At 48.4% G+C, this 22,636-nt stretch overlaps 1 protein-coding gene and 1 long non-coding RNA gene across 5 annotated transcripts in view; one reads left to right on the forward strand and one right to left on the reverse strand.

Annotated features, from left to right (window-relative positions):
* Positions 1 to 9,799, reverse strand: part of SYNM (synemin) — a 70,526-nt gene extending 60,727 nt beyond the window's left edge. For 3 of the 4 annotated variants that reach the window (XM_030930948.1, XM_030930947.1, XM_010382154.2), the window contains exons 1-2: positions 8,831 to 9,798; positions 1,006 to 1,130 (exon numbers count right to left, since the gene is read on the reverse strand). In XM_030930948.1, coding sequence (XP_030786808.1) covers positions 1,006 to 1,130; positions 8,831 to 9,640 — 935 coding nt within the window. In that variant the 5' untranslated portion in view covers positions 9,641 to 9,798. Of the gene's footprint in view, positions 1 to 1,005; positions 1,131 to 8,830 lie in introns of all 4 variants that reach the window. The other variant, XM_010382153.2, reaches the window with a different exon arrangement.
* Positions 9,800 to 12,080: 2,281 nt separating this feature from the next.
* Positions 12,081 to 22,636, forward strand: part of LOC115897619 — a 44,997-nt gene continuing 34,441 nt past the window's right edge. The window contains exon 1 of the long non-coding RNA XR_004057370.1: positions 12,081 to 12,354. This is a non-coding gene — a long non-coding RNA (uncharacterized LOC115897619). The remainder of the gene's footprint in view (positions 12,355 to 22,636) is intronic.

A 22,636-nucleotide genomic window follows, 5' to 3' on the forward strand; every position in this document is an offset into this window, starting at 1 on the left:
CAGGGGGACGGGACTGGACTGCATCTCTGCCCCGCCCAGCACCTAGCCTTTGTGACCTTTTCATCAGAGTTGGTTACCTTGAATTCAAGTCAACATCTTGATAAATAAAGCCATTTGCCCTACATCACCATGCACCATGCTAATCTCTTGGAAGAGATTCAGTTCATGGCCAAACCCAGACAGGGTGGCATCAGAGCCCTGAGATTCAAAGCAACAATCAAAAGGCAAATAGACACAGACTTCCTGGGTCCAAATTCTGTGACATGGTTTGGCTTTGGGTCCCCACCCAAACCTCATCTTGAATTGTAACCCCCACATGTTGAGGGAGGGACCTGGTGGGAGGTGACTGGACCACGGGGGCAATTTTCCCCATGCTGTTCTCATGATAGTGACTGAGTTCTCATGATACCTGATGCTTTAAAAGTGACAGTTTCCCCTGAGCTCTCTCTCTCTCTTGCCACCTTGGGAAGAGGTTCTTGCTTCTCCTTCACTTTCTGCCATGACTGTAAGTTTCCTGAGGCCTCCCCAGCCCTGAGAAACTGTGAGTCAATTAAACCTCTTTCCTTTATAAATTACCCAGGCTCAGGTAGTATCTTTATAGTAGTGTGAAAACACACTAACACATCCTGGCCCTCCACTTTCCAGCTCTGTAACTTCTCTGAGCAAAGTCTGTTCATCTGTAAACACAGTCTCTAGCTCCTAGGATCCAACACGTCGACATGTGTAAAGCTCTTCAGCAGTCCCCAGAATATACGAACACTAGGTAAGGGGGCAAGGCTCAGCTACTCCCATAGAGGGGATACCTGCTCAGCGACCTAAGCTAGCCCCTCCTCTTCCTCTTCCTTTTGGCCTTGGACTCCTTGCTTGACCATGCCAAGGGCTGCTCTCTGCTTGTCACAAAGCCACACGCACTCCACAGAGGCTATGGTCCCTAGACCAGTCTCCTTCATGTACAAGTTACACCCCCATGGCTTCATCAAGACCAACTCAGCACAGCATCCTTACCGGTAGGTTGCCACCTCCAGGCTGAGGCCGGTCTTCACCTGCAGGAGGTCCTGATAGTCCCGCAGCCAGTCAGCCATGGCCAAGGTGAGGGTCGCCTTCTCATCCTCCAGGCAGTCAATAACTCTCTAAAGAGAACAGACAGACTTTTAGATTGGAGAACTGGAGCTTCACTGGGTCGAACTGAAGGTACCAACAACTAAGGACATAAAAACATACCAGGATTATTAGAAGAGCTGAAAAACATCCAGGGTTATTAAACATGCAGCCATTTGCAGGATGGTTTCCAATGTTTTCCCTCTTCCATATGGAAGTTTGTTATTGCATATGGAACATTTTGATAGGACACTGGCTTCTCTGTTCAGACTCTCTATTAATAATGAATGCTTAGGAGTTTATTCAAATCATCTCTACCGTTCAGACACCAGGCAGCTTAGGAAAGCCTCGAACCAGTCACTAAGACGCTATGGAAAATAAGCCAACACTAGAAATCAGGGGTTTTACAATATTTGAAGCATCGGTCACTCAGATTTGAACTGGAATGTACCCCCCAAAGTCACAATTTCTCCAATAATAAGCAGGTAAACTGGTACAGTTTTGTTTCACTTAGAAAAGCTACTTTAAGATAATCTGGGGAGAAACGCATTCTGGGCATAAATGACAAAATACAGACTCAGATATAAAACTTCTTTTTGGGCCGGGCACAGTGGCTCAAGCCTGTAATCCCAACACTTTGGGAGGCCGAGGTGGGAGGATCACTTGAGGTCAGGAGTTCCAGACCAGCCTGGCCAAACTGGCAAAACCCTATCTCTACTAAAAATACAAAAATTGGCTGGGCGTGGTGGTGCAGACCTGAAATCCCAGCTACTTGGGAGGCTGAGGAACAGGAATCACTTGAACTCAAGAGGCAGAGGTTGCAGTGAGTCAAGATCATGCTACTGCACTCCAACCTGAGTGACAGAGCAAGACTCCAACTCAAAAAATAAAATAAAAATAAATAAAATTTTTTTTGAACCGTACTTGCACAGTGCAGCTAGTAAGGGCATCCTGGGTGCTCCTTGCAGCTCCCCTCACCCCTGGCCAGGTCCCTCACCTGCCTCTCTACCTGGCAGGGAGATACTGCAGCCTTCTGAATTCCGGTCCTAGACTAGCACCCACCACATACAAGTCACACAGCACATAGCTGTTCAATTAAATTTAAAATGAAATGATCCAGATCATATTACCCTCCTTAAAATATACTATTTGAAGTCGACAGTATCTTCTAATTAATACACACATGGGCTCATGGGCTTCAGCTGCACCAATTTCCAGTTTTGTTTTCTTCCTAGTTGTTAGTTACTCTGGGGAACAATTAGCCAAGCAAGTATTTCAACACTGAAATAAGTCCATATACTTTTAACTTCTGGTTTGTAATGGGAAGTCGCGTTACTTCTGAACTAATTAAACTAAGCTAGACCTATAAACATTTATCTTTGTAGAATTCAAAAATGGTAAGACTACTGGGAGAGGGAATATTATGTTCATTGCTGCTGGAATCCCTTCACCAAAGGCACCCGGCAAGATGCTGAGGGTCCACAACACATATGTCTGTGAAATCAACAAATGAACTACTAAGATTGCACATGGAATTTATCTTTTTCGGTATTTTTTGTTTGTTTGTTTTTTGAGACAGAGTCTTGCTCTGTCACCCAGCCTGGAGTGCAGTGGCGCAATCTCAGCTCACTGCAGCCTCCACCTCCCAGGTTCAAGCGACTCTCCTGCTTCAGCCTCCCAAGTAGCTGGGATTACAGGTGCCCGCCACCACACCCAACTAATTTTTGTATTTTTAGTAGAGACAGGGTTTCACCATGTTGGCCAGGATAGTCTCAACTCCTGACCTCAGGTGATCCTCCCACCTTAGCCTCCCAAAGTGCTGGAATTATAGGCATGAGCCACCGCACTCAGCCGGAATTTATCATTTTTCAAAATGCATGATCGGCCTTAATAAATATTTCCACTTCTCATAACAGTTCTATTTCTATGCCAGCTGTTGTTGTTAGGTTCCCTTTGAATATAAATGGTACTAAAATAGTTTAAAACCCCTTAGCTTTTAAAGCAAAGAAGTAAACTTAAAAATCACTGGCTTATGTCCCAGGGTGGAAAAACGTTCACAGACCCCACAGCTGGCATTACAAACAGATAGAGAAGCTCACCAGAGCAACTGCCAGCCTTGATGTAGGTGAGAACACTGCCACAATTTAGCCACAGTATTCACACATTCTATAGTTAAGTCTCAGTGTCAAAATCCTACATTCCCGTTTCGGAGGCAATACAAATTCAGGTACAAGGTTATCATATAAGATGGGCAGTATGGGTATGCATGCATGTATGTGTGTATGTGTGTTCTTCCTACTACAGGAAATTTGACATAACTATTACAAATTAAAAATTTATAGTAATTTATTCCTTATAAAGAAGTTCAAATGTTGTTAAACTACTTAGAAAAAAAACACGATGAAAGCCCTCCAACCACAAACCTCCTGAGCAGGTCAAGAAAGCCCAGTCACATTGAAGGGGTGTGCAGGAAGATTATCCTCCCAGAGGACACAGAATAGTTCTGCACCCCACAAAATATAAAGAGGAAAACCAAACTGTGTTGAAGTTGGAATAAGTATAGTTTCAACCACATTCCATGTGAGTCAGCTCCTCCTCAATTGTCAAAGGAAATTTAGCTGACGTTTGGAAGCAGGAATATAAGACTTAACTGGCTCCCAACAGTCTCCGCAGAAATCACAACAAATCCTGCTGTTGAATAAAACTTCAGACTTGGGCTCTGCTTTGCCAATCTGCAAGCTGTGGGTCGGGACAGAGGCACTGGAGCCCCAGACACAGGACGCTAAATCTAACCCAAGCAGAGGCAGTTTCACCTAATGCTGTAAATGCCTGGGAGAGAGGTCACCTTTTTGCTATTTAGAGAACTTTTGGGCAGCATCACAACTGATGATGAAATCTTGCTCCACACCAGGAAAGGCACGCTGCTGTTAACATCAAAAGAATTAATTTTCTCTTAGCCAAACTTGAGCTACCACTCATTGAGCAAGTCTGTGGGATAGTTCACAAATATCACAGTCATCTGCAACCTTGAAAGGCAGAGCTCCAGGGGATTTAAATACTTTGATAACTTCGGTTAGACACAAAATTTAAATGTATTCATAACAATAAGCATGAATTGGATGCCAACAAAGTATTTATAGCTCTAGCCCAGACAGCACCCTGAACTCAAGTTATATTTTACAATCCCAGGTTGGTATGTAAGAAGCATCTCAAACTGAACACATGTACACTGAACTTGAATCTCCCATTCAGGCCCATCCTCCTAACCAATGCCCTGAAGTAAAGGGTACCCCCTTCTTCCAGTTGCTCAGGCCACAAGGCCTTAAGCCCACTGTGATTTCTCCCTCTTCTGTCACATCCAAACTGGGAGCAAACGCTGTTGGCTTCAACTTGAAGGCAGGTCCCCCTCTGAGACCCCTGGTCCAAGCCTCCAGCACTTCCTACCTGGATTACTGCAACAGTCTCTTAAGGTATCCCTGCACCCATTCAGTCTATTTTAAAAAGAGCAGCAACAGTGATTCCATTAAGATACAGCCAGGCCCCAACTCTCCTCTGCTCAGAACCTCCAGTGGCTTCCCATGGCACTCAGAGTAAAAGCCCAAGTCCCGCAGTGGCCACTCTACCTAGCCACATCAGCAGTCTGGCTGAGGCATCCCCAAAAAACCATGCACTATTTCCACCTGAAGGCCTCTCAGGTCAAGGGACTTTCCTTGTTTTATATGGCATTTTTCACTGCTGAATCCGCAGCCATGAAGAACTGAGCTTGGCACACTAAATTGCTCAACGGCTGTTAGTTGAACGAATGAACCAATTGTGTACACCCTAGGAGCTCGTTCTAGTATCTCGTTTCACAAATGGGGACACTGAATTGCAGACAGGTTAAGGAACATAACCTACCCAGAGAGCGGCAGAGTCAGAATTCAGGGCCAGGCAGGACAGCTGCAGAGCACTGACCCTTTGCTGATCCCATCCTAATCCCACCCCGCCGTCCCATCTACAGAAAGTTTTCATCCAATCATGTTTTGGGGGCCTGGAAGCCTTTTCCAAACAGTCAGCCTCAGCAGCTAAGGGCTCACTTTCATAAGCAAAAATCTGAGTGTTTGCGGGGTAAAGCTGGTCTTCACCCTATCACAAATGTCTTCAAGTGTTCTCTGAAGCCCCCTCCTGCAGCCTGGGTGTGTTACTCAGGCTTTAAGTGATCTAGATCACATTTGGGAACTTGGATGTCAGTTCAGAAAATTCTTCTCAGGCAAATCTGAGGCCAGGCCTGGGGCAGGCCAACTATCACCTCATATAGTGAAGGCGCATGGGCCATCTGGGAAGGACCAGTTTCCCCTCAAGTAGAATCTTAGCAAGCATCTTCCCCCCTGAGCCACAGAAGCTAGCGAGAGGCAGCGAGAGCTGGGCACAATGTGGGGGCACCCTCTACTGCCTCCAGCTCCTGCCTCCAGGGGAGGGGGCATTAAAGCACATGGAACACAGAAAGAAAGAAATGAAAGAAAATCATTTTAATACCCAAACTATTCTGACATCAGCCAGCTGGAGGGGTCTAAAAGCATTTTAGGACTGGAAATCAGTAGAGTACCTCGGACGAGCCCTTAGGAAGAGCAATGATTATTATGCTATGAATGCAAAAATACTAGTTAAAGGTTTCTCTCTGATCGAACAGACAGAAGAAACGGTGGCTCAGTGGTCAGCTGCTCAGGCACTGGAGCCTGAGCTGAATCCTGGCTTAACTACTTACTAATCAGGTGACCTATGTGCCTCAGTTTCCTCCTCTGTAAAGTGAAGCTAATATTAGTACCCACTTCCTAACACTGGTGTGGGCACTGAGAGTGCACATTTGTGAAGGACATCTGTGGTACCTGGCACACAGGAAGCACTTGCTACAGGCTCTTAGTAATAAGATATTTATTACTGTATACTAATTAAACCCATTTTTAGGATTTTTTCAGTCTCCCCATAGTAAGCTTCTACAGAACTTGAAAAAAATTACAGGCTTGGGGTTAAATCATCCATACTCACTCTTTCACATACTTCCTAGCATCTCTGTGATTGGTGCTGAATCTTCTGGAATGCAATTTGAAATGGGGTTGACTTAAGTTAACTGAGGGAAGATTCAGTATATGGACAAGGTAGTGACTGGTAACATTTAGTACAATAAAACCTCTGCAAATTGGAACTGAAAAAAAAAAAAAAACCGCCAGGCACAGGGGCTCATACCTGTAATCTCAGCACTGTGGGAGGCCAAGGCAGGTGGATCACTTGAGGTCAGAGTTTGAGACCAGCCTGGCCAACATGGTGAAACCCTATCTCTACCAAAAATACAAAAATTAGCCAGGCGTGGTGGTGGGCTCCTGTAATCCCAGCGACTCGGGAGGCTGACGCAGAAGAATTACTTGAACCTGGGAAGCAGACGTTGCAGTGAGCCAAGATCAGCCACTGCACTCCAGCCTGGGCAACAGAGTGAGACTCTGTCTCAAAAAACAAAAACAAAACAAAACAAAAAAAGAAACAAACCCAGGTCCTTATTGACATTTTCCTCACTCTTTGCTTTTAGGAAAAAGCAGCAAACTCTAACAAGAGAGAGCTATCGCTGAATGGCAAACTGAGAGTGAGGTCCCAGCCCCACTCTGAGGGCAGGTACGACCTCAGGAAAAGCACTTCCCCGGTGGACTCTGGAGTCCCTGTGTCAAAGGAGGGGTGGATAGGATTCTAACTGCACTTCCAAGTCCTCATCTCTCCTCCAGTGAGGGGAACTCTGATTTCATATGTCTCAGATTAGGAGTTCCACTGAAGATTTCATAAGGGCTTTGCTGCTAAGAACGAACACTGGAACCAGAGTTTGAAGGTCTGAAATGTGCCAAGTGAGCTGTGGCTGTGAACGCATAGTGAGAATTTGGTCCACACAGCATGGCTCAAAGCAGCATTTTCTAAACCTGCATGCACAGCACAAGCCCTTGAGTTGGTAGTGAGGGTTCCCTACAAAGGGGTTCCCTGGGCAGTAGGTTTGACAGACACTCCTTTTTGGAGAGTCACAATAACCACTGGTTAAATCTCCATGAATGCCACATTAAGGCACTTTTTAACTTTCACTCAACAAGGGGTACACGACCTGCGGAACTCAGACCTCTGGCCACTGTCATTGCGAAGGGACACAAGAGCGCACAAGTGGAAATCGGTACACACTGGATCAGTCCCTGTCCCTGCTCTAGCTATGGCAAAGCCCCAAGAGAACACTTTCAAAAATTGAGGCAGAAGTCGAACAAAATCCACAACTCAAAAGATTAAATCCCAATTTAGTACCACATTGCATTCTATGATTTCGCATCTAGCCTGTAGCTCTTTGAATACTGAAAGTCTAGCGCAGTGCTGGGGACCCAGGGAGAATCAACAGGTATTTCCTTATCTGTGGACACCTGTCACATCACCCCAGTCATTCCATATGACAACCCCCATGTTCCTCTCACTTCTAATTTTTTTTTTTTTTTTTTTTGAGATGGAGTCTCGCTCTGTCGCCCAAGCTGGAGTGCAGTGGCCAGATCTCAGCTCACTGCAAACTCCGCCTCCCGGGTTCACGCCATTCTCCTGCCTCAGCCTCCCGAGTAGCTGGGACTACAGGAGCCCGCCACCTCGCCCGGCTAGTTTTTTGTATTTTTTAGTAGAGACGGGGTTTCACCGTGTTAGCCAGGATGGTCTCGATCTCCTGACCTTGTGATCCGCCCGCCTCGGCCTCCCAAAGTGCTGGGATTACAGGCTTGAGCCACCGCGCCCGGCCTCTCACTTCTAATTTTAAAAAGTCAGTCTCAAATCTTTAACTCACAGCTGCAAACTGTACTCTTGAAATATTTGTGAAATTGTACAGATGTTATTTCCAACTGTCCTCCTGAGAACTGAGTGATTCGGGAATATTTCCAATTCTGGCTGAGGCTGGGCAGGGCGGGGGCCAAACGCTAGGACTGGACTGGGCATAGTTTACATCAGCCACAGGTGTCACCCCGCCGGTGTCAGAGGGTTTGCTTCTCTGAAATAGTAACTGTTTATATCACTCTGCACTTGTAATGACATCCTGCCAAAGGGCCCCACTTTCCCACAACTTTTACACTACGCAGAGATCTGACGTCAGCGTGTGCTGTGAGCAAAACATCTCCGATCAAGCTCTCTTCTGCATTATGGTTGCTGCCCCTCCCAAGATCAAACAAGCCAGCCGCCCAGGGAGCCACAACTGCGGCTTCCAACTGGGAAATCATATTGGCAAAATAAAAACCGTTTTGGAAATTAACTTTGAGTTTTCCCCTGAGGAGCGCTATAGACAGCGGGGCTACCATAAGCCGTCACTTCTGGAAGTGAGAGAGGTTTCTTGGTTAACTCTTAGATTTGGATCTACTGAGTCTACGAAGCACGGGAAAAGGAAGGAAAACCTAGAGCTAACAGGGTCGCCTATCAGGATGCGCCCAGTCACGCGCGTCAAGAGTTAGAGCAGTTGCCACCTAACTCCATGACGGGGACGGGACTATCCGCTGGCAACTGCCGCCCGGCGCTCGCCCGTTGAGTCGATGGACCAGCGGACCGAGTCCGGGTCCCCAGGCCATTTGGGCACCCTCTGGGCGGGCCCTACCGGTCCGCGATGCCGCGCCCCTGGTGAAGGGGCCGCTGCCCCACCCCGTCAAGGGCAGGGTGCCGGGGCGGCGGCAGGAGGTATGGGGTCAACGCGCAGTCCCCGTGCACAGACCTGCAGCTCCTGGGCCTGCAACCCGTACTCCTCGCGCATCCGCAGCAGCTCTTCCTCCAGCCGCGCGCGCAGCTGCTCCAACCCGAGCGCCTCGCGCTGCAGCCCCTCGGCCTCCTGAGCGCACAGCCGGGTCTCCTCCTCCGCCTGGAGTCTGCTCTCCTGGCCCCGCCGCAGCGCCTCCTCCAGCTCGCGCACCTCGTCCTCGTACAGCTGCACCGTCTCTCGCCACGACTCGGCCACCAGCAGTGCGTAGCTGTCGTGCACCTCCCGCAGGCGCGGCGGGGGCGCAGCGGGGCCGGTGGCCCGGGCGCGGAAGTGCATGGTCAGGTTGGCGGCGCGCGCGCGCAGCTCCCGCACGTCGCGTTCGTGGGCCGCGTCCAGGCCGCGGCGCTCGGCCTGCAGCCGGCCCAGCAGCGCCTCGAGGGCGGCGCGCGTGCCCAGCGCCTCCTGCAGCTCGCGCTGCTGCGCGCCCAGCTCGGCGTCCAGGCGGCCGCGGGCGGCGCGCTCCTCCGCATCTAGGCGCTGCAGCTCCCTCAACTCGCGCCGCAGAGCGTCCCGCTCGCCCTCCGCCAGCGCAGTGGCCCAGCTCAGTTCGTCCAACTGCTGCCGCAAGCTGCGCGCCTCCTCGGCGCAGCGGGCCTGCCCCTCGACCCACAGGCTCTCTCGCCCGCGCCGGCCGCGCAGCTCCTCCTCCAGGAGCAGGTTTTCGCGCTCCAGCTCCCGCACCCGGCACACGTAGTCATAGAGCCGGGCGTTGAGCTCCTGCAGCTCGGCCTTCTCGGGGCCCGTCTGCAGCCGCCAGGACAGCATCTTGCCGGGCGTGCGGGGCTTTCGCGGCTGGCCGGCTCCCTCCTGCCCTGGTCTTGTCCTGGTCTTGTCCCCTCCGCCACGACGCTCCGGCCTCGCCGCCGCCCCGGAGGCCCGCAGACTGGGACGCCAGCTGGAGAGCCCGGGCACTTAGCGGACGGGGCGGGCGGACTGGGCGAGGGCAGCGGCCTCCAGCCAATCAGAGCGCGGCTCGGCGCGGCCTCTGCGGCCGGACAGCGCCCCCTGCAGCACCTTGGCGGCCGCCGGTGGTCCGGGCTGGCAGTCGGGTAACAGCGGGCGGGGTGGCGGGCTAGCCAGACCGGGCTCAGCGAAGGGACCCGGGAGAGGGCGCCCTGCTGCTGCACTGTCACGCGTGCCCGCAGCATACGAGTGTCCTGGCGTTCGTGGATGGGAATAGAAGCCTATGTTTGCTATGGTGCTGGCCATTTACGAGAAACTTCTTATCCGAGGCCCTGGAGATTGGGGAGTTTTCTATTTTTAAAAAAATTATATGGATCGGGCGCGGTGGCTCACGCCTATAATCCCAGCACTTTGGGAAGCCAAGGTGGGAGGATCGCTTGAGCCCGGGAGTTCGAGACCAGCCTGAGCAATATAGACCCTGTCTCTACCAAAAAAAAAAAAAAAAAATAGGCTGGCGTGGTCACACGCTCTACTTGGGAGGCTGAAGTGGGAGGATCACTTGAACCCAGGAGTTCAAAGCTGCAGTGAGCCTGATCATGCCACTGCACTCCAGCCTGGAAAACAGAGTGAGATGCCATCTCGTGTGTGTGTGTGTGTGTGTGTGTGTGTGTGTGTCGCATACATGCGCAGTAATCTTTTTTTTTTTTTTTTTTTTTTTTTTTGAGACAGTTTCGCTCTTGTTGCCCAGGCTGGAGTGCAATGGAGCGATCTCTGCTCACCGCATCCTCCGCCTCCCGAGTTCAAATGATTATCCTGCCTCAGCCTCCCAAGTAACCGGGATTACAGGCCGGCGCCACCACGTCCGGCTAATTTTTTTTTCTCCATGTTGGCCAGGCTGGTCTCAAACTCCCGATCTCAGGTGATCTGCCCGCCTCGGCCTCCCATGGGATTACAGGCGATAGCCATAAAGTGCTCCAAGTACAGAACTTTCTAGACATCTAACATCTCCCCGAACTTTTACAGATCTCTCACACACACCCCAATGTGACAGCTGTTTCTTTCCAACATTTCCCTAAGAAAGTATTCAATTTAATTGTCATAGAAACCACAGCTCTTTTTTGTACACTTGCATTTCATTAGTTTTCATGGCAGTTATTTATGAATGACAATTCTCAGTATAAGTGTCATTGAGGCTCACAGGGACAAATCAGCTGACCCTTGGTTGGGGTACCCTTGGACTGGTGGTGACACAAGTGCCCAGGGGGAGACCTGGACGGTCATCCACTGGCCAGAGGGCTCCTCATGGCAGGGCCAGCAGTTAGTGTATTTTACAGATGGCATGGAAAGGTGGACTACTCAGCAAGCTGGTCCAGGGCCTCTGAGAAAGCTTCTAGTGCTCTCCTTGTCACAGGCATGAGCCTCCAATCACAAGCAAGGCAGAAAGTGGGCCTTTCTTTTTCTAGAGACCTTATGTTTGAGATCCTATTCTGTAGGTGGTAGAAATTAGTATCTTTCAATGAATAATTCCCTGTGCTTTTCTGCTAAAACTAAGTGGGGGTGGGGAGTGGGTTTATTCAGTGCTTGGGTTTATTCACCTTGGTGTGGCACAGGGGAATTTGGACCCCCATCACCCCATCATTGTCCTTCCTTCTCCCATTCCCCCAGGTGCACACTGACACCTGGCCTTTGCTTGTCAAACAAGAGAGCTGCTGTGGTGTCATCACCGAAACCTGTGTGGAGACCCTGCCAGTCCTGGGCCCCTCTGGGACATTGGGGTGCAGGAGGGCGGCTCTCACAGTTGCTCGGACTCCGCTGCCGCTGTTTGTTCTCAGCTCTTTGACTCCGCACGCTAACAGGGGTTCTACTGTCCCACAACCCCTGGCTGGGCAGGAGACAGCCCTGCAGGGTGGGAGAACCTTCTCAGGGACCAGTGAGTCCCAGCAGGACACTTTGCAGTGACTCATTAGTCTTTCTTTGCCTGGTGCCCTTCAGGGTCTTGGACTTTGAAACTCAAAACTTTTCCCCCATTTCTGCTGTAAATCCTGTCCCCGAGGAATTGACTGCTCCAGTATACAGCTGCCCAGGTAGGGAAAGAGTTATAGGGGATCATGAACTAGCAGGGCCAGGAGGTGGGAGGGGGGAACTACCCCCCGCTACTCTTTCAGGATAATATTCTGCTGCTTCATGCTGAATCCTCACAACACTGAAGCTCGGAGGGGTGAAGTGACTAGAAGTATTAAAAGTTGTGACCACAAGAGCAGACTTGAGCAGGCAGGGTCTGGCCAGGAAGCAGAGGCAAACTCGAAGGGAAGGGAATGGTTGATGGGATGGGGGTGGATGGGATGAGGAAGCACCAGGAACCAGCAAGAGCAAGAAGCTAAGAAGCTGTTAGCATCCTAGGATTTTGACTGAGCCTGGAGAAGCCCAGAGCGCTGGAAAAGAGGAGCAGAATGGATCCCAGGAGGAGGAAAACCCAGTTCTTCCTCCAAGCCTCCCTTCTCTTGCCAGTGCCTCCCGCTGTGGAAGCCAGAAGTCACTGGAGCCTGGCAGTGGTGCACTGCGGTTGGCTCCCACAGGTTTGTGAGTGCCAACTGTTAAATTTCTAGAATTTTGTGGACGACTTGTTAAACACAGCCATTATTAAAAATTAATTATAGAAGCTTACAATTAATTATACAGAAAGAGCAAACATATTCAAAACGTATCACTTCCTCAGTATTTCACTGCATTTTCCTATGATCTGTTCTTGAAGTTATGAATGAGTAGTGTGGCTGCACCATAGAAATGCCATTTAATGTGTACTATCCTACTCCATATTCACTGACATCGTGCTGGTAGCCTGAGTATTTACAACACAGAAATCAGCCAATGACTTGTTTTTGTGGATTTGATGTTTTGTTGATTGTCTAGCCTTTAAAAGCAGTGGAGAGTTTGTTAACAGTGCAGATTAAATTGAGTGGCATGTTGTGTCTGTAGCTATTGAATTGTGAATAGCACAAAAACTTGAGGAAATGTTTGTCCAGTGTCTCAAAACTTGTGTTCAGATCAGGAAAGAAGTTGCTTCATGTCTGGGTGTGGTGGCTTCCACTCGTAATACCAAGACTTTGGGAGGCCAAGGCATGCAGAGCACTTGAGCTCAGGAGTTCCAGACCAGCCTGGACAACATGGCAAAACCCCCTCTCTCCAAAAAAATACAAAAATTAACTGGGCATGGTGGCATGCACCTGTAATCCCAGCTAGTCGGGAGGCTGAAGTGAGAGGATTCCTTGAGCCCAGGAGATGGAGGCTTTGGTGAACCGTGATTGAGCCGTTGCACTCCAGCCTGGGTAACAGAGCGAGATCCTGTCTTAACAAAATTTTAAAATACAAAAAAAAATTAAAAAGAAGTTACATCATGATGAGGAATAAATGAAGTTTCTCAGTTATTTCACCTTTGTCTTTCTTGCTAAGGTAAACAAAAATATCAATCAATATTCGTGGTGCTGCATTCATTTGTCAACTGTAACCATAAATTCACTAGGAACACCAGAATTCTGCAAAAATCAATGAGACCATTCTGCCAGAATCAATTTGCTATGTGGAATTTATGTTAAGGAGCAGTGTGTACTTTATTATTATTTGTAATAAAAATTTGAGAGCCATGTTGCTAACATATTAACAACTTTGCATTTCTATTAATAGCTTAATGGCAAAAATAAAAGTCCTGCAATCTTCACTTCTTATTGATATTTTTCTATTCAATAGAGTGGGTAATCTAAGCTGGAAATATTATTTATTTTATAATATATAATATTTAATATATAAAATATATATTTATACATATATAAAATATATATTTATACATAAAATATGTATTTATACATATGTATAAATACATATTTTATGTATAAATATATTATATAATATATAATAAATATCTGTGCTGACATCCACTAGCCTTCCAAGAGAGCCCTAGATCTTCATCCCTACAGGCAGAGGCTGGGACAGTGGACCACTTTGGATAGTTAAGCGGCTTGATCACTGCACAAACATATCCGGATGGGGTGATTAGTGGGACTGAAATCCCACCTGTGCTGTCCTTGCTGAGCTGTGGATGTGGGTGCAGGGCAGCCTCCACCCTGAGGCAGGGCGTCTCTTCCTTAGCACCAAGGAACCATCCACGGACCAGGTCATACACCCAATGGGCTCATTCATCTTCCCAGAAAGGATGACTTTTTTCTAATTTGCACAAAGGAACCTTAGAGATGGATGTGGCCCTGCTGGCGTGGCCCCATGCTGGTGGAGTGGCTCCCACAGGTCTGCGGTCCTCTGCCACTTCCAGGTGGCGCTCAGGCCACTGGCCTCACTCAGGCTTGGGGAGATGGGGTGCAGGGGGAGGGCATTGGGGAAGGCTATCCTGGGCCATGCCACGGACCTTCCGCTCAGGCCCACAACTTCCCCAAGGCTGCCTCTGGGAAGCAGGGCACAAGGGACCCCTGGGATCCGTGCTTGGATCCCACAGTATAACTGGGGTTTTGCTGTCTCCTGGGGCTCTGCCGAGGAAGGGTTGCAAGGCTCCCCTCACTATGACCCAGCGACTGTGCTTCCATTTCACTCCATCACCCCTCCTTCAATATTTTCTTGCCTCTGCGGAAACCCAAGGCTACTCAGCCTTCCTTCAGGATTTTCTCCCCATCTTTAGTCCAGCTAGAAGTCCTACCCGACTTCCTAAAATCTTGGATTTTGGAGACCACAGGCAGGCCTTTTCTTTTCGTCTAGGGTACAGGCCTCCCCTCAGGCAGTGAGCAGAAGGAATGAGCTGGAGTAGGGGGACAGGGAAGGGGAGATCTATTAATCGTCCCACCCCACAATAATTGCACATGCCTGGGAGCCCCGTGGAGCGCAGGCCACACTGTGCCAGGTCCTCCGAGTAGGGAAAGACTAGCTATTCCCACTTCCCCAGCCCTGCGCAGGGGCTCATGGAAAAGGCTGTAGCCCCCGGCGCGCGCAGCCTCATGGTTCTTGGACTTGGCTAAAATTCTGGCTGCGGCGCCGCGCTGCTTCCGATCCACCGCGCCGCTCAAGCGAAGGCTCAGGGGGTCCCCCGCCTGAGGCGGCCCCAGAGCCGCCCCTCTGGTCTCCATCCCCGAGCACCGCCCTCCCTCCCTCCTTGGGCGGCGCTGTCCCAGCGGTCGGGTGTTTTCACCCCCCACCGCAAGCTTCCTACAGTTCCTCCACCCACCGCAGAAAGCGGGCGCACATGTCACTCTCTTTTCTCCAATTCCGCTACATCCCTGAGTTCGGTTTTCACTGCAAATGACGCTACCTGGGGTTGATGGTCCCTAAGGTGTTCAGCCTGCGAAAGTAGGCTGTGGTTAAAAAAATAAAAATACACTAGAGCCTTACTGAGTCCTAAGCAATTTATTTTGCATTAGGTCAATTCTAGAAAAAAAAATTTACAGGTCATTTTTTTCATTCAAAGTAAAAATTGTTTTACTGAATCCCACGATCTATCTATCTAGATATCGCCCGTAGATACAGATATTTCATATATATATCTCGCTAAGCTGGAAGAGTATATATAATATATATATAAATATAATTAATATTAATAATATATAATATATAGTAATATATTATATAATAATATGTTGTATAATATATAATATAATAATATAATATATAATATAATAATATAATATATAATATATAATAATGTATTATATAACAATAATATATTATATTAATATATTATAATATATAAATGTAGTATATTATATAATATATATAATATAGTATATTATAAAAATAATATATTATATAATATATTATATAATATATAATAATATATTATTAATATTAATTATCTTGATTAATATTGTGCCCTACTTCCCAGAGGCAGCCTTGGGGAAGTTGTGGGCCTGAGAGGAAGGTCCGTGGCATGGCCCAGGATAGCCTTCCCCAATGCCCTCCCCCTGCACCCCATCTCCCCAAGCCTGAGTGAGGCCAGTGGCCTGAGCGCCACCTGGAAGTGGCAGAGGACCGCAGACCTGTGGGAGCCACTCCATCAGCATGGGGCCACACCAGCAGGGCCACATCCATCTCTAAGGTTCCTTTGTGCAAATTAGGAAAAGTCATCCTTTCTGGGAAGATGAATGAGCCCGTTGGGTGTATGACCTGGTCTGTGGATGGTTCCTTGGTGCTAAGGAAGAGACGCCCTGCCTCAGGGTGGAGGCTGCCCTGCACCCACATCCACAGCTCAGCAAGGACAGCACAGGTGGGATTTCAGTCCCACTAATCACCCCATCCGGATATGTTTGTGCAGTGAACAAGCCACTTAACTATCCAAAGTGGTCCACTGTCCCAGCCTCTGCCTGTAGGGATGAAGATCTAGGGCTCTCTTGGAAGGCTAGTGGATGCCAGCACAGATAGGTGGCATGAGGACCAGGTAGGCCCCCAGCCCTGTTGCCTTAGCACTGTGTAAGTCCCCAACAGTTCTGGTGCAATCTAGGGAAGGGGGTCAGATCTCTAACCCCTTTAATGGATGGGGATTGAGTTTTCATCACCCTGTCGTTATTCCCTGCCTACCTAAGTTTGCGGACTGAGAGGCACGCTTGCCCCCAACAGGCTTGGCCAGGTAGGAAATGAAGCCAGTGGGAAAGGGAAATGCGTCAGGCCGGTGGGAAGGGCTGGGCTGGGCACAGTGGTGTACAGTGGACTGACTCACTTTGCATCCTGGCACTTAGTACCAGCATAACCTTAGGCATGACAACCCCTCTGAGCCCATCTTCTTATCCGTGTAATAGTAATGAGAACAAAATAGACCTTCCTATAGAGGTGTTAGAAGGACTGAGCTTTCATGTCCATTGGCCTCACTGGAGAACTTGTTAAAATGCAGATCCCTGGGCCCCACACACAGAGTTTCAGAGTCAGTTGCCTGGAGCGGGCTAAGCATTAGTCCATTCCCAGGTGAGGAAGATGCTGCCAGGCAAGGACCACAAGGAAAGCTCCTGGTTCCCACCATCAGAGTTAGTCCTTGTATAGTCTTGCCGCGTCAGGCACTGTTCTGAGCTCTTCATGCGGGTCAACTCGCAATCAGCACAGCAGCCTGTGCAGCGGGTACCATCAGCTCGAGGTGAATGATGTGGAGGCTGAGCCATGGAGTGGTCAGCTTGCCTGAACCCATGCAAGTAAAAAGTGGCAGAACCAGGATTTGAACCCTTACCTTACCCACTTTGCCACACTGCCCGTTACGCTGTGTGAAACGTGTTGCACAAGACTTAGCACACCGCACTCAGCAAGTGTTGGTCTTCACGGGAGAAGTCCTGGAGCCCAGAATTACATGGAAGCCACCGGCCAGAGGTCTGTCTCCGGAAGGCCAGGGAGAGAGGCTGAAGAGTCAGGGCACAGATGCAGATGATGGCAGCTCAGCAGGGTCTGAGACCAGCTGAGTCTAGGGAGCAGGAGGACAGGGACGAGCTAGTCCTTGAGCCTCCCAGACTCAGTTTCCTCACCTGTAAAGTGAGGATAACCCCTCCCTCATAGGATTGCTACAAGGAACAAGTAAGATGAGAATGTAAAAGCCTCAGGACAGAGCGTCTTCACGCTCCATCTCACTCCAAAGTCTGAATCCAGCCGCTCTTGCTCAGAGCCCACAGTGTCCCCACTCTGTCACAGCTCTTCTGGCTATTTTGGGTGGGCAGATCATTTGTTTGTCACTGTTTCATAGGAGCACAGCAGGTGTTTGTTGGGGTATAGGCTGCCTCTTCAAAAGGTGCAAAAATAGCATTTGTCACATCGAAAAAAGTGCAGTAATTTAAGCTGTACAACTTCCCTCTCTTAATTTGGAAACTCATGTCATAATCATTACAGATGAACTTGGGAAGGGCCCCAAGTGACAAAGAAACATCCCCTGATTAATCTTCCCAGCAGGGACAAGACTTCTCACTTCCACTGAAGAACTAAAAAACGAATAATTTGCCTTCAAAAAACAGCATATTTGCTCTCCCTGCCCTTAGACGCACATTTTCCATGGAGTTTGTTGGTGGTGTTCATGAAAGGGTAACTCGAAAGCCAGATTTTAAGTCCCCTCTATGTGCCTGGTGCTGGGCTGGGCCCTGGGAACACAGAAAGAAGACATAGCCGCTTTCCTCATAGACCTGGGGCCTGGGGAGGCCAGAGAGCTTGGGGAGGTTGCTCTCTTCCCCTAACGCTGTCACAAGTGCCTGCTCCTCCCCTAATTGCTACCCACTAGTCATTTAGCCGCTCACCTCTTCTCTGTCTACCTGCCGCTACTCCAATCCAACCTCATGGCTTCAAATACAACAACATGCCAGTGATCCTCGGATGTGTTTTGTGGCTGCAGCCCAGACTGCTGTTCTGACCCTGCTGTGTCTTGGGCCGGGGCTCTGTGGATGACATGACCCCCATATGTCCCTACTCTAACACGGGGGCCATGGTGGTGCTATGGATCCCTGGATATCAGCATCAATTCGGACGCCATAGTAGGAACCGACCATTCTGAAAAGAAATGAATGCTCATGTTCTAACTGGCTGCAGTTGCTCTGGGGAAGGACCAAGGCTCTCACTTGCCATAGAGGTTGTTGGGTCCTTCTTTCAGCCAGTGTGTTCTGGTGGCTCAGTGTCAGAAAACTGGATCAAAACTTTGCTTAGAAGTGTTTTTGATTATATATATACTTGGGGATGTTTCTGCCGGCAGCCCATTTATCTTTCCCCTAGGAACACCATGTTCTGAGTCACTGATCCCTCAGATCCCTGCGTCTGTAGAATCCTTAGTTCACTCCCCACCCTCATGGCCATTCCAACTTTGCAGCTCATTACAGTAATTATACTCACCTTTTTTCTGAGACTTATGGGCTGCCATCCGCCCTCTGCTAGGCCTGTAGCCAGTGGCTCACAAAGTCTGGTACCTGGATGAGCAACAGAAGCATCACCTGGGAACTTTTTAGAAATGTACCCTCTCTAGCCCCAGCCCAGACCTGTGGGTGAAACCCTGTGTGTTTTGACAAGCCCTCCAGTTGATTCGAATACATGCTAGTTTGAGAGCCCCTGCTGCATCTTCTCATTCCCACCAGAGCAGCCAGCTCTGTAACAGTGTCTCTTCTGTCAGTCCCTCTCCTCCAGAGAACAAGTACCACTCAGCTTCTCAGTGGGGTGGTACCCCTCACCAGCTGCTTCCTTATCACTTTGATAGACGGAGGATCCTCCAGGCCTCCCCAGGAACGTAGCTAGCCTGGTATTTTCTGGTCTTACTCCCACTTCTCTGATAGTTGTTCCTTCCCTCCTGCATTGTCTGTCCTGGCGTCTCTACTTCATTCATTTAATGTGTACTATCCCTTTCCCAGGCTTCCCAGGGCTACCCCAGTGGCACATTAGCAGCTGCCCAAGGCCCTTGCCAGGAAGTGAATCTTTGTCACAGGACAGGGCCCCCACACCAACAACTCTCCCATACTCCAGCTATATAGCCTTGACCTGCAAGCCCGCCTTGACCCAGCACCTTGCAGACCACCTATCCTCCCATTCCCAGGCTTTCTGCTTCAGTCCCTGCTGGCAAGCATGAATCAGGTCCTGTAGCGCCTTTGCTGTATAATTCCCCTCCTTCCTGAGCTGGCCCAGTACTTCCCAGCTGGACTTGCTAAGGTTTGACCTTAGATACAGATCTGGTGGCCAGGAGAGAGGTGGTGGTGGACCCCAAAGGGAAAGCATTGCCTTGTAAGGCCCCTGCCTCATATGTGGCCTGTGTAGTCTTCTGGCAGAAGTTGGCGGTGGGGGGCAGGGGCCTATATTCCTGAAAGGGGGAATGGGTCACTTCTGCAAGGGAATCTGGAGATCCATGGTTCTTACCTGCAGTCCCCAAATACCCTCATCCCAAGTCTCACAGTCCTACTCTTTTCCCATCAGAGCCCTGGCTTTGACATTAGAGACTTGCCTTAGAATGAGAACTCAGCCTCTCTCACAATTAGAAGCGGTGCCTGCTCTTCCGTTCTCTCTGCCTTCTGCCTGTAGGGGGTGAGGGTTCTTTTAAAAGCAGTCAAGTAGGCCTTGAGACTCTCACACTTGGCTGTAAACCGCTGAGCAACAGATCTGAGACAGACATTTTCTCTCTTAATGAGTTAGTGTCACTTAGCAAAAGTCACTTGATTTTACAGTCCTTCTAGTTACCGTTCCTCCAAACCTCTCAAGAGCTCATGGGATTTTACCCTTTCACCTGCCTCCACTTCTACTGTATCTTGTCCCAGTTCATGAAGGGTGAAAGTCTTAGCAATCACGCCTCAACAGCATGCGGGAACCAGCAATATTCCCCTACCCATTAGCAATAAACAATCCAAAAATACAGTTAATATTCATTTTATTTTTTTTTCTTTTTGTGTAAATGGAACTTTAATTTAGAAGTTCCATTCATGACTGGTTGTAGTGGCTCACGCCTGTAATCCCAGCACTTTGGGAGGCTGAGGCGGGCAGATCATTTGACGTCAGGAGTTTGAGACTAGACTGGCCAACCTGGTGAAACCTCATCTCCACTAAAAATACAAAAAAAAAAAAAAAAAAAAAAAAAAGCCAGAAATTAGCTGGGCGTGGTGGCGGGCGCCTGTAGTCCCAGCTACTAGAGAGACTGAGGCAGGAGAACCACCTGAACCCTGGAGATGGAGGTTGCAGTGAGCTGAGATGGTGCCACTGCACTCCAGCCTGGGCAACAGAGCAAGACACCATCTCAAAAAAACAAAAAACAAACAAAAAAAGAAGTTCCATTCATAACGATATAAAAAAATTACTTAGAAATAAATTTAACAAAAGAAATTCAAGACTTGCACCCTGAAAATGACCAGACATTCTTAAGATACATTTTTAAAGAGACCTAAATTGATGGAAAGACAGCCTGTGTTCATGGATTAGAAGATTTATTATTGTTAAGATGGCAACACACATACATACACACATACACACACATGCACACATGTAACCAATGTCTACAGGCATGTATATATTTATTTCTCTATGTATCTAGCTGGCTGTCCTTACACAAGTTCATACTGATGCCTCCAACTCCCATCCACAAGGATCATTCTAGCCTCCCCTTCCCTTATTTCTCATTTGTAATTTCTTTCTCCAGCAGTGAGAAGCCTGGCTCTCCTTACCTATAGTATAGTTTCTTATTTGTTCACCCCTTGTGTGTATATATAAAGTAGTTTCTCCATAGTCTTTTCAAAACCTAAATCAGATCACTCCTTTGCTCAAAACCCTCCCATGCCTCCCCACTTCATTTAGAGTAAACCCAAAACCCTGGACATCCTCTGACCTACAAAGCCCTACGTGCTGTGGATCCTCAACACATATTGATCAACTTACCCCTCCTTGTGCTTCTGCCTTAGATACCTTGCCCCCTTGCTGTACACGACAGGCTGAGTGATGGAAGGAGACTGACTGAGAAGGGGAACAGGAATCTTCTTGATAAAACAGAACTCTTCCACATCTTGACTTGGGTGGTGGTAACACAACTATACATATCTAGTTCCTTAAACTGCACACTTAAAATTAGTAAATTTTAGTAAGTGTGCTACAATAAAGTTGATTTTTTTAAAGAGACATTTATCCCAGCGGGGCAGGGTGACTCACGGCTGTAATCTCAGCTCTTTGGGAGGCCAAGACAGGTGGATCACCTGAGGTCCGGAGTTCAAGACCAGCTTGGCCAACATGGTGAAACCCCATCTCTACTAAATACAGAAATTAGCCAGGCATAGTGGCGTGCACCTGTAATCCCCAGCTACTTGGGAGGCTAAGACAGGAGAATCACTTGAACCCAGGAGACAGAGGTTATAGTGAACTGAGATGGCACCACTGCACTCCAGACTGGGTGACAGAGCAAGACTCTATTTCAAAAGAAAAAACAAAAAAAGACATTTATCCCAAGAAGTGCTATCTACAATATCATTTAAAATGTTAGTTTTATGTTTCTAAAGTACTTTGAAGTACTTTGGGAGGCTGAGACAGGAGGATGACTTGAGGCCAGGAGTTCAAGACCAACCTGGGCAACGTAGTGAGGCCTCATCTCTACTAAACATAAAAAACTTGGCTGGGCATGGTGGTGTGCCTGTAGTCCCAGCTACTCAGAAGGCTGAGGCAGGAGGATCAGTTGAGCCCAGGAGTTTGAAGATACAGTGACCTGTGATCACCACTGCACTCCAGCCTGGGTGACAAGTAAGACCCTATTTCCAAAAATAAAATATTAAAAAATAATAATAAAGTAGATAAAACACAAACTGTTTTGTCAGTGACCACATCAAAAGGAAATATATTTTTCATTGCACACATATGCAAGTAACTGAAACAAGTTCTACAAAGCATTTCTTATCCCTCCAGTGTTTTAATCTCCTTTTTAATGCTGGACTGGTGCCACAAATTTAATATCATGACTCATTAATGGATCTTGCTTTATAATTTTAAAACCCTTCATTCAAATGTTGTCATCTACACATTAATCAGTTACATTGGCCTGGCATTCATCAACACTTGTGGGTTTTCTTTTCTTTGTTTTTGAGACAGATCTCACCCTGTCACCCAGCCTAGCCTGGAGTGCAGTGGCGTGATCTTGGCTCACTGCAACCTCCACCTACCAGGTTCAAGCAATTATCTTGCCTCAGCCTCCTAAGTGTCTGGGATTATAGGCACCTACCACCAGGCCCGGCTCATTTTTGTGTGATTAATAGAGACGGGGTTTCACCATGTTGGCCAGGCTGGTCTGGAACTCCTGACCTCAGGTGATCCGCCCACCTCAGCCTCCCAAAGTACTGAGATTATAGGCATGAGCCACTGCACCCAGCCCACCTGTGGGTTTTCTAAATGTGGTGGATAATGAGTCTG

Source organism: Rhinopithecus roxellana, chromosome 5 (genome assembly GCF_007565055.1).
Source record: "Rhinopithecus roxellana isolate Shanxi Qingling chromosome 5, ASM756505v1, whole genome shotgun sequence".
Classification (NCBI taxonomy): domain Eukaryota; kingdom Metazoa; phylum Chordata; class Mammalia; order Primates; family Cercopithecidae; genus Rhinopithecus; species Rhinopithecus roxellana.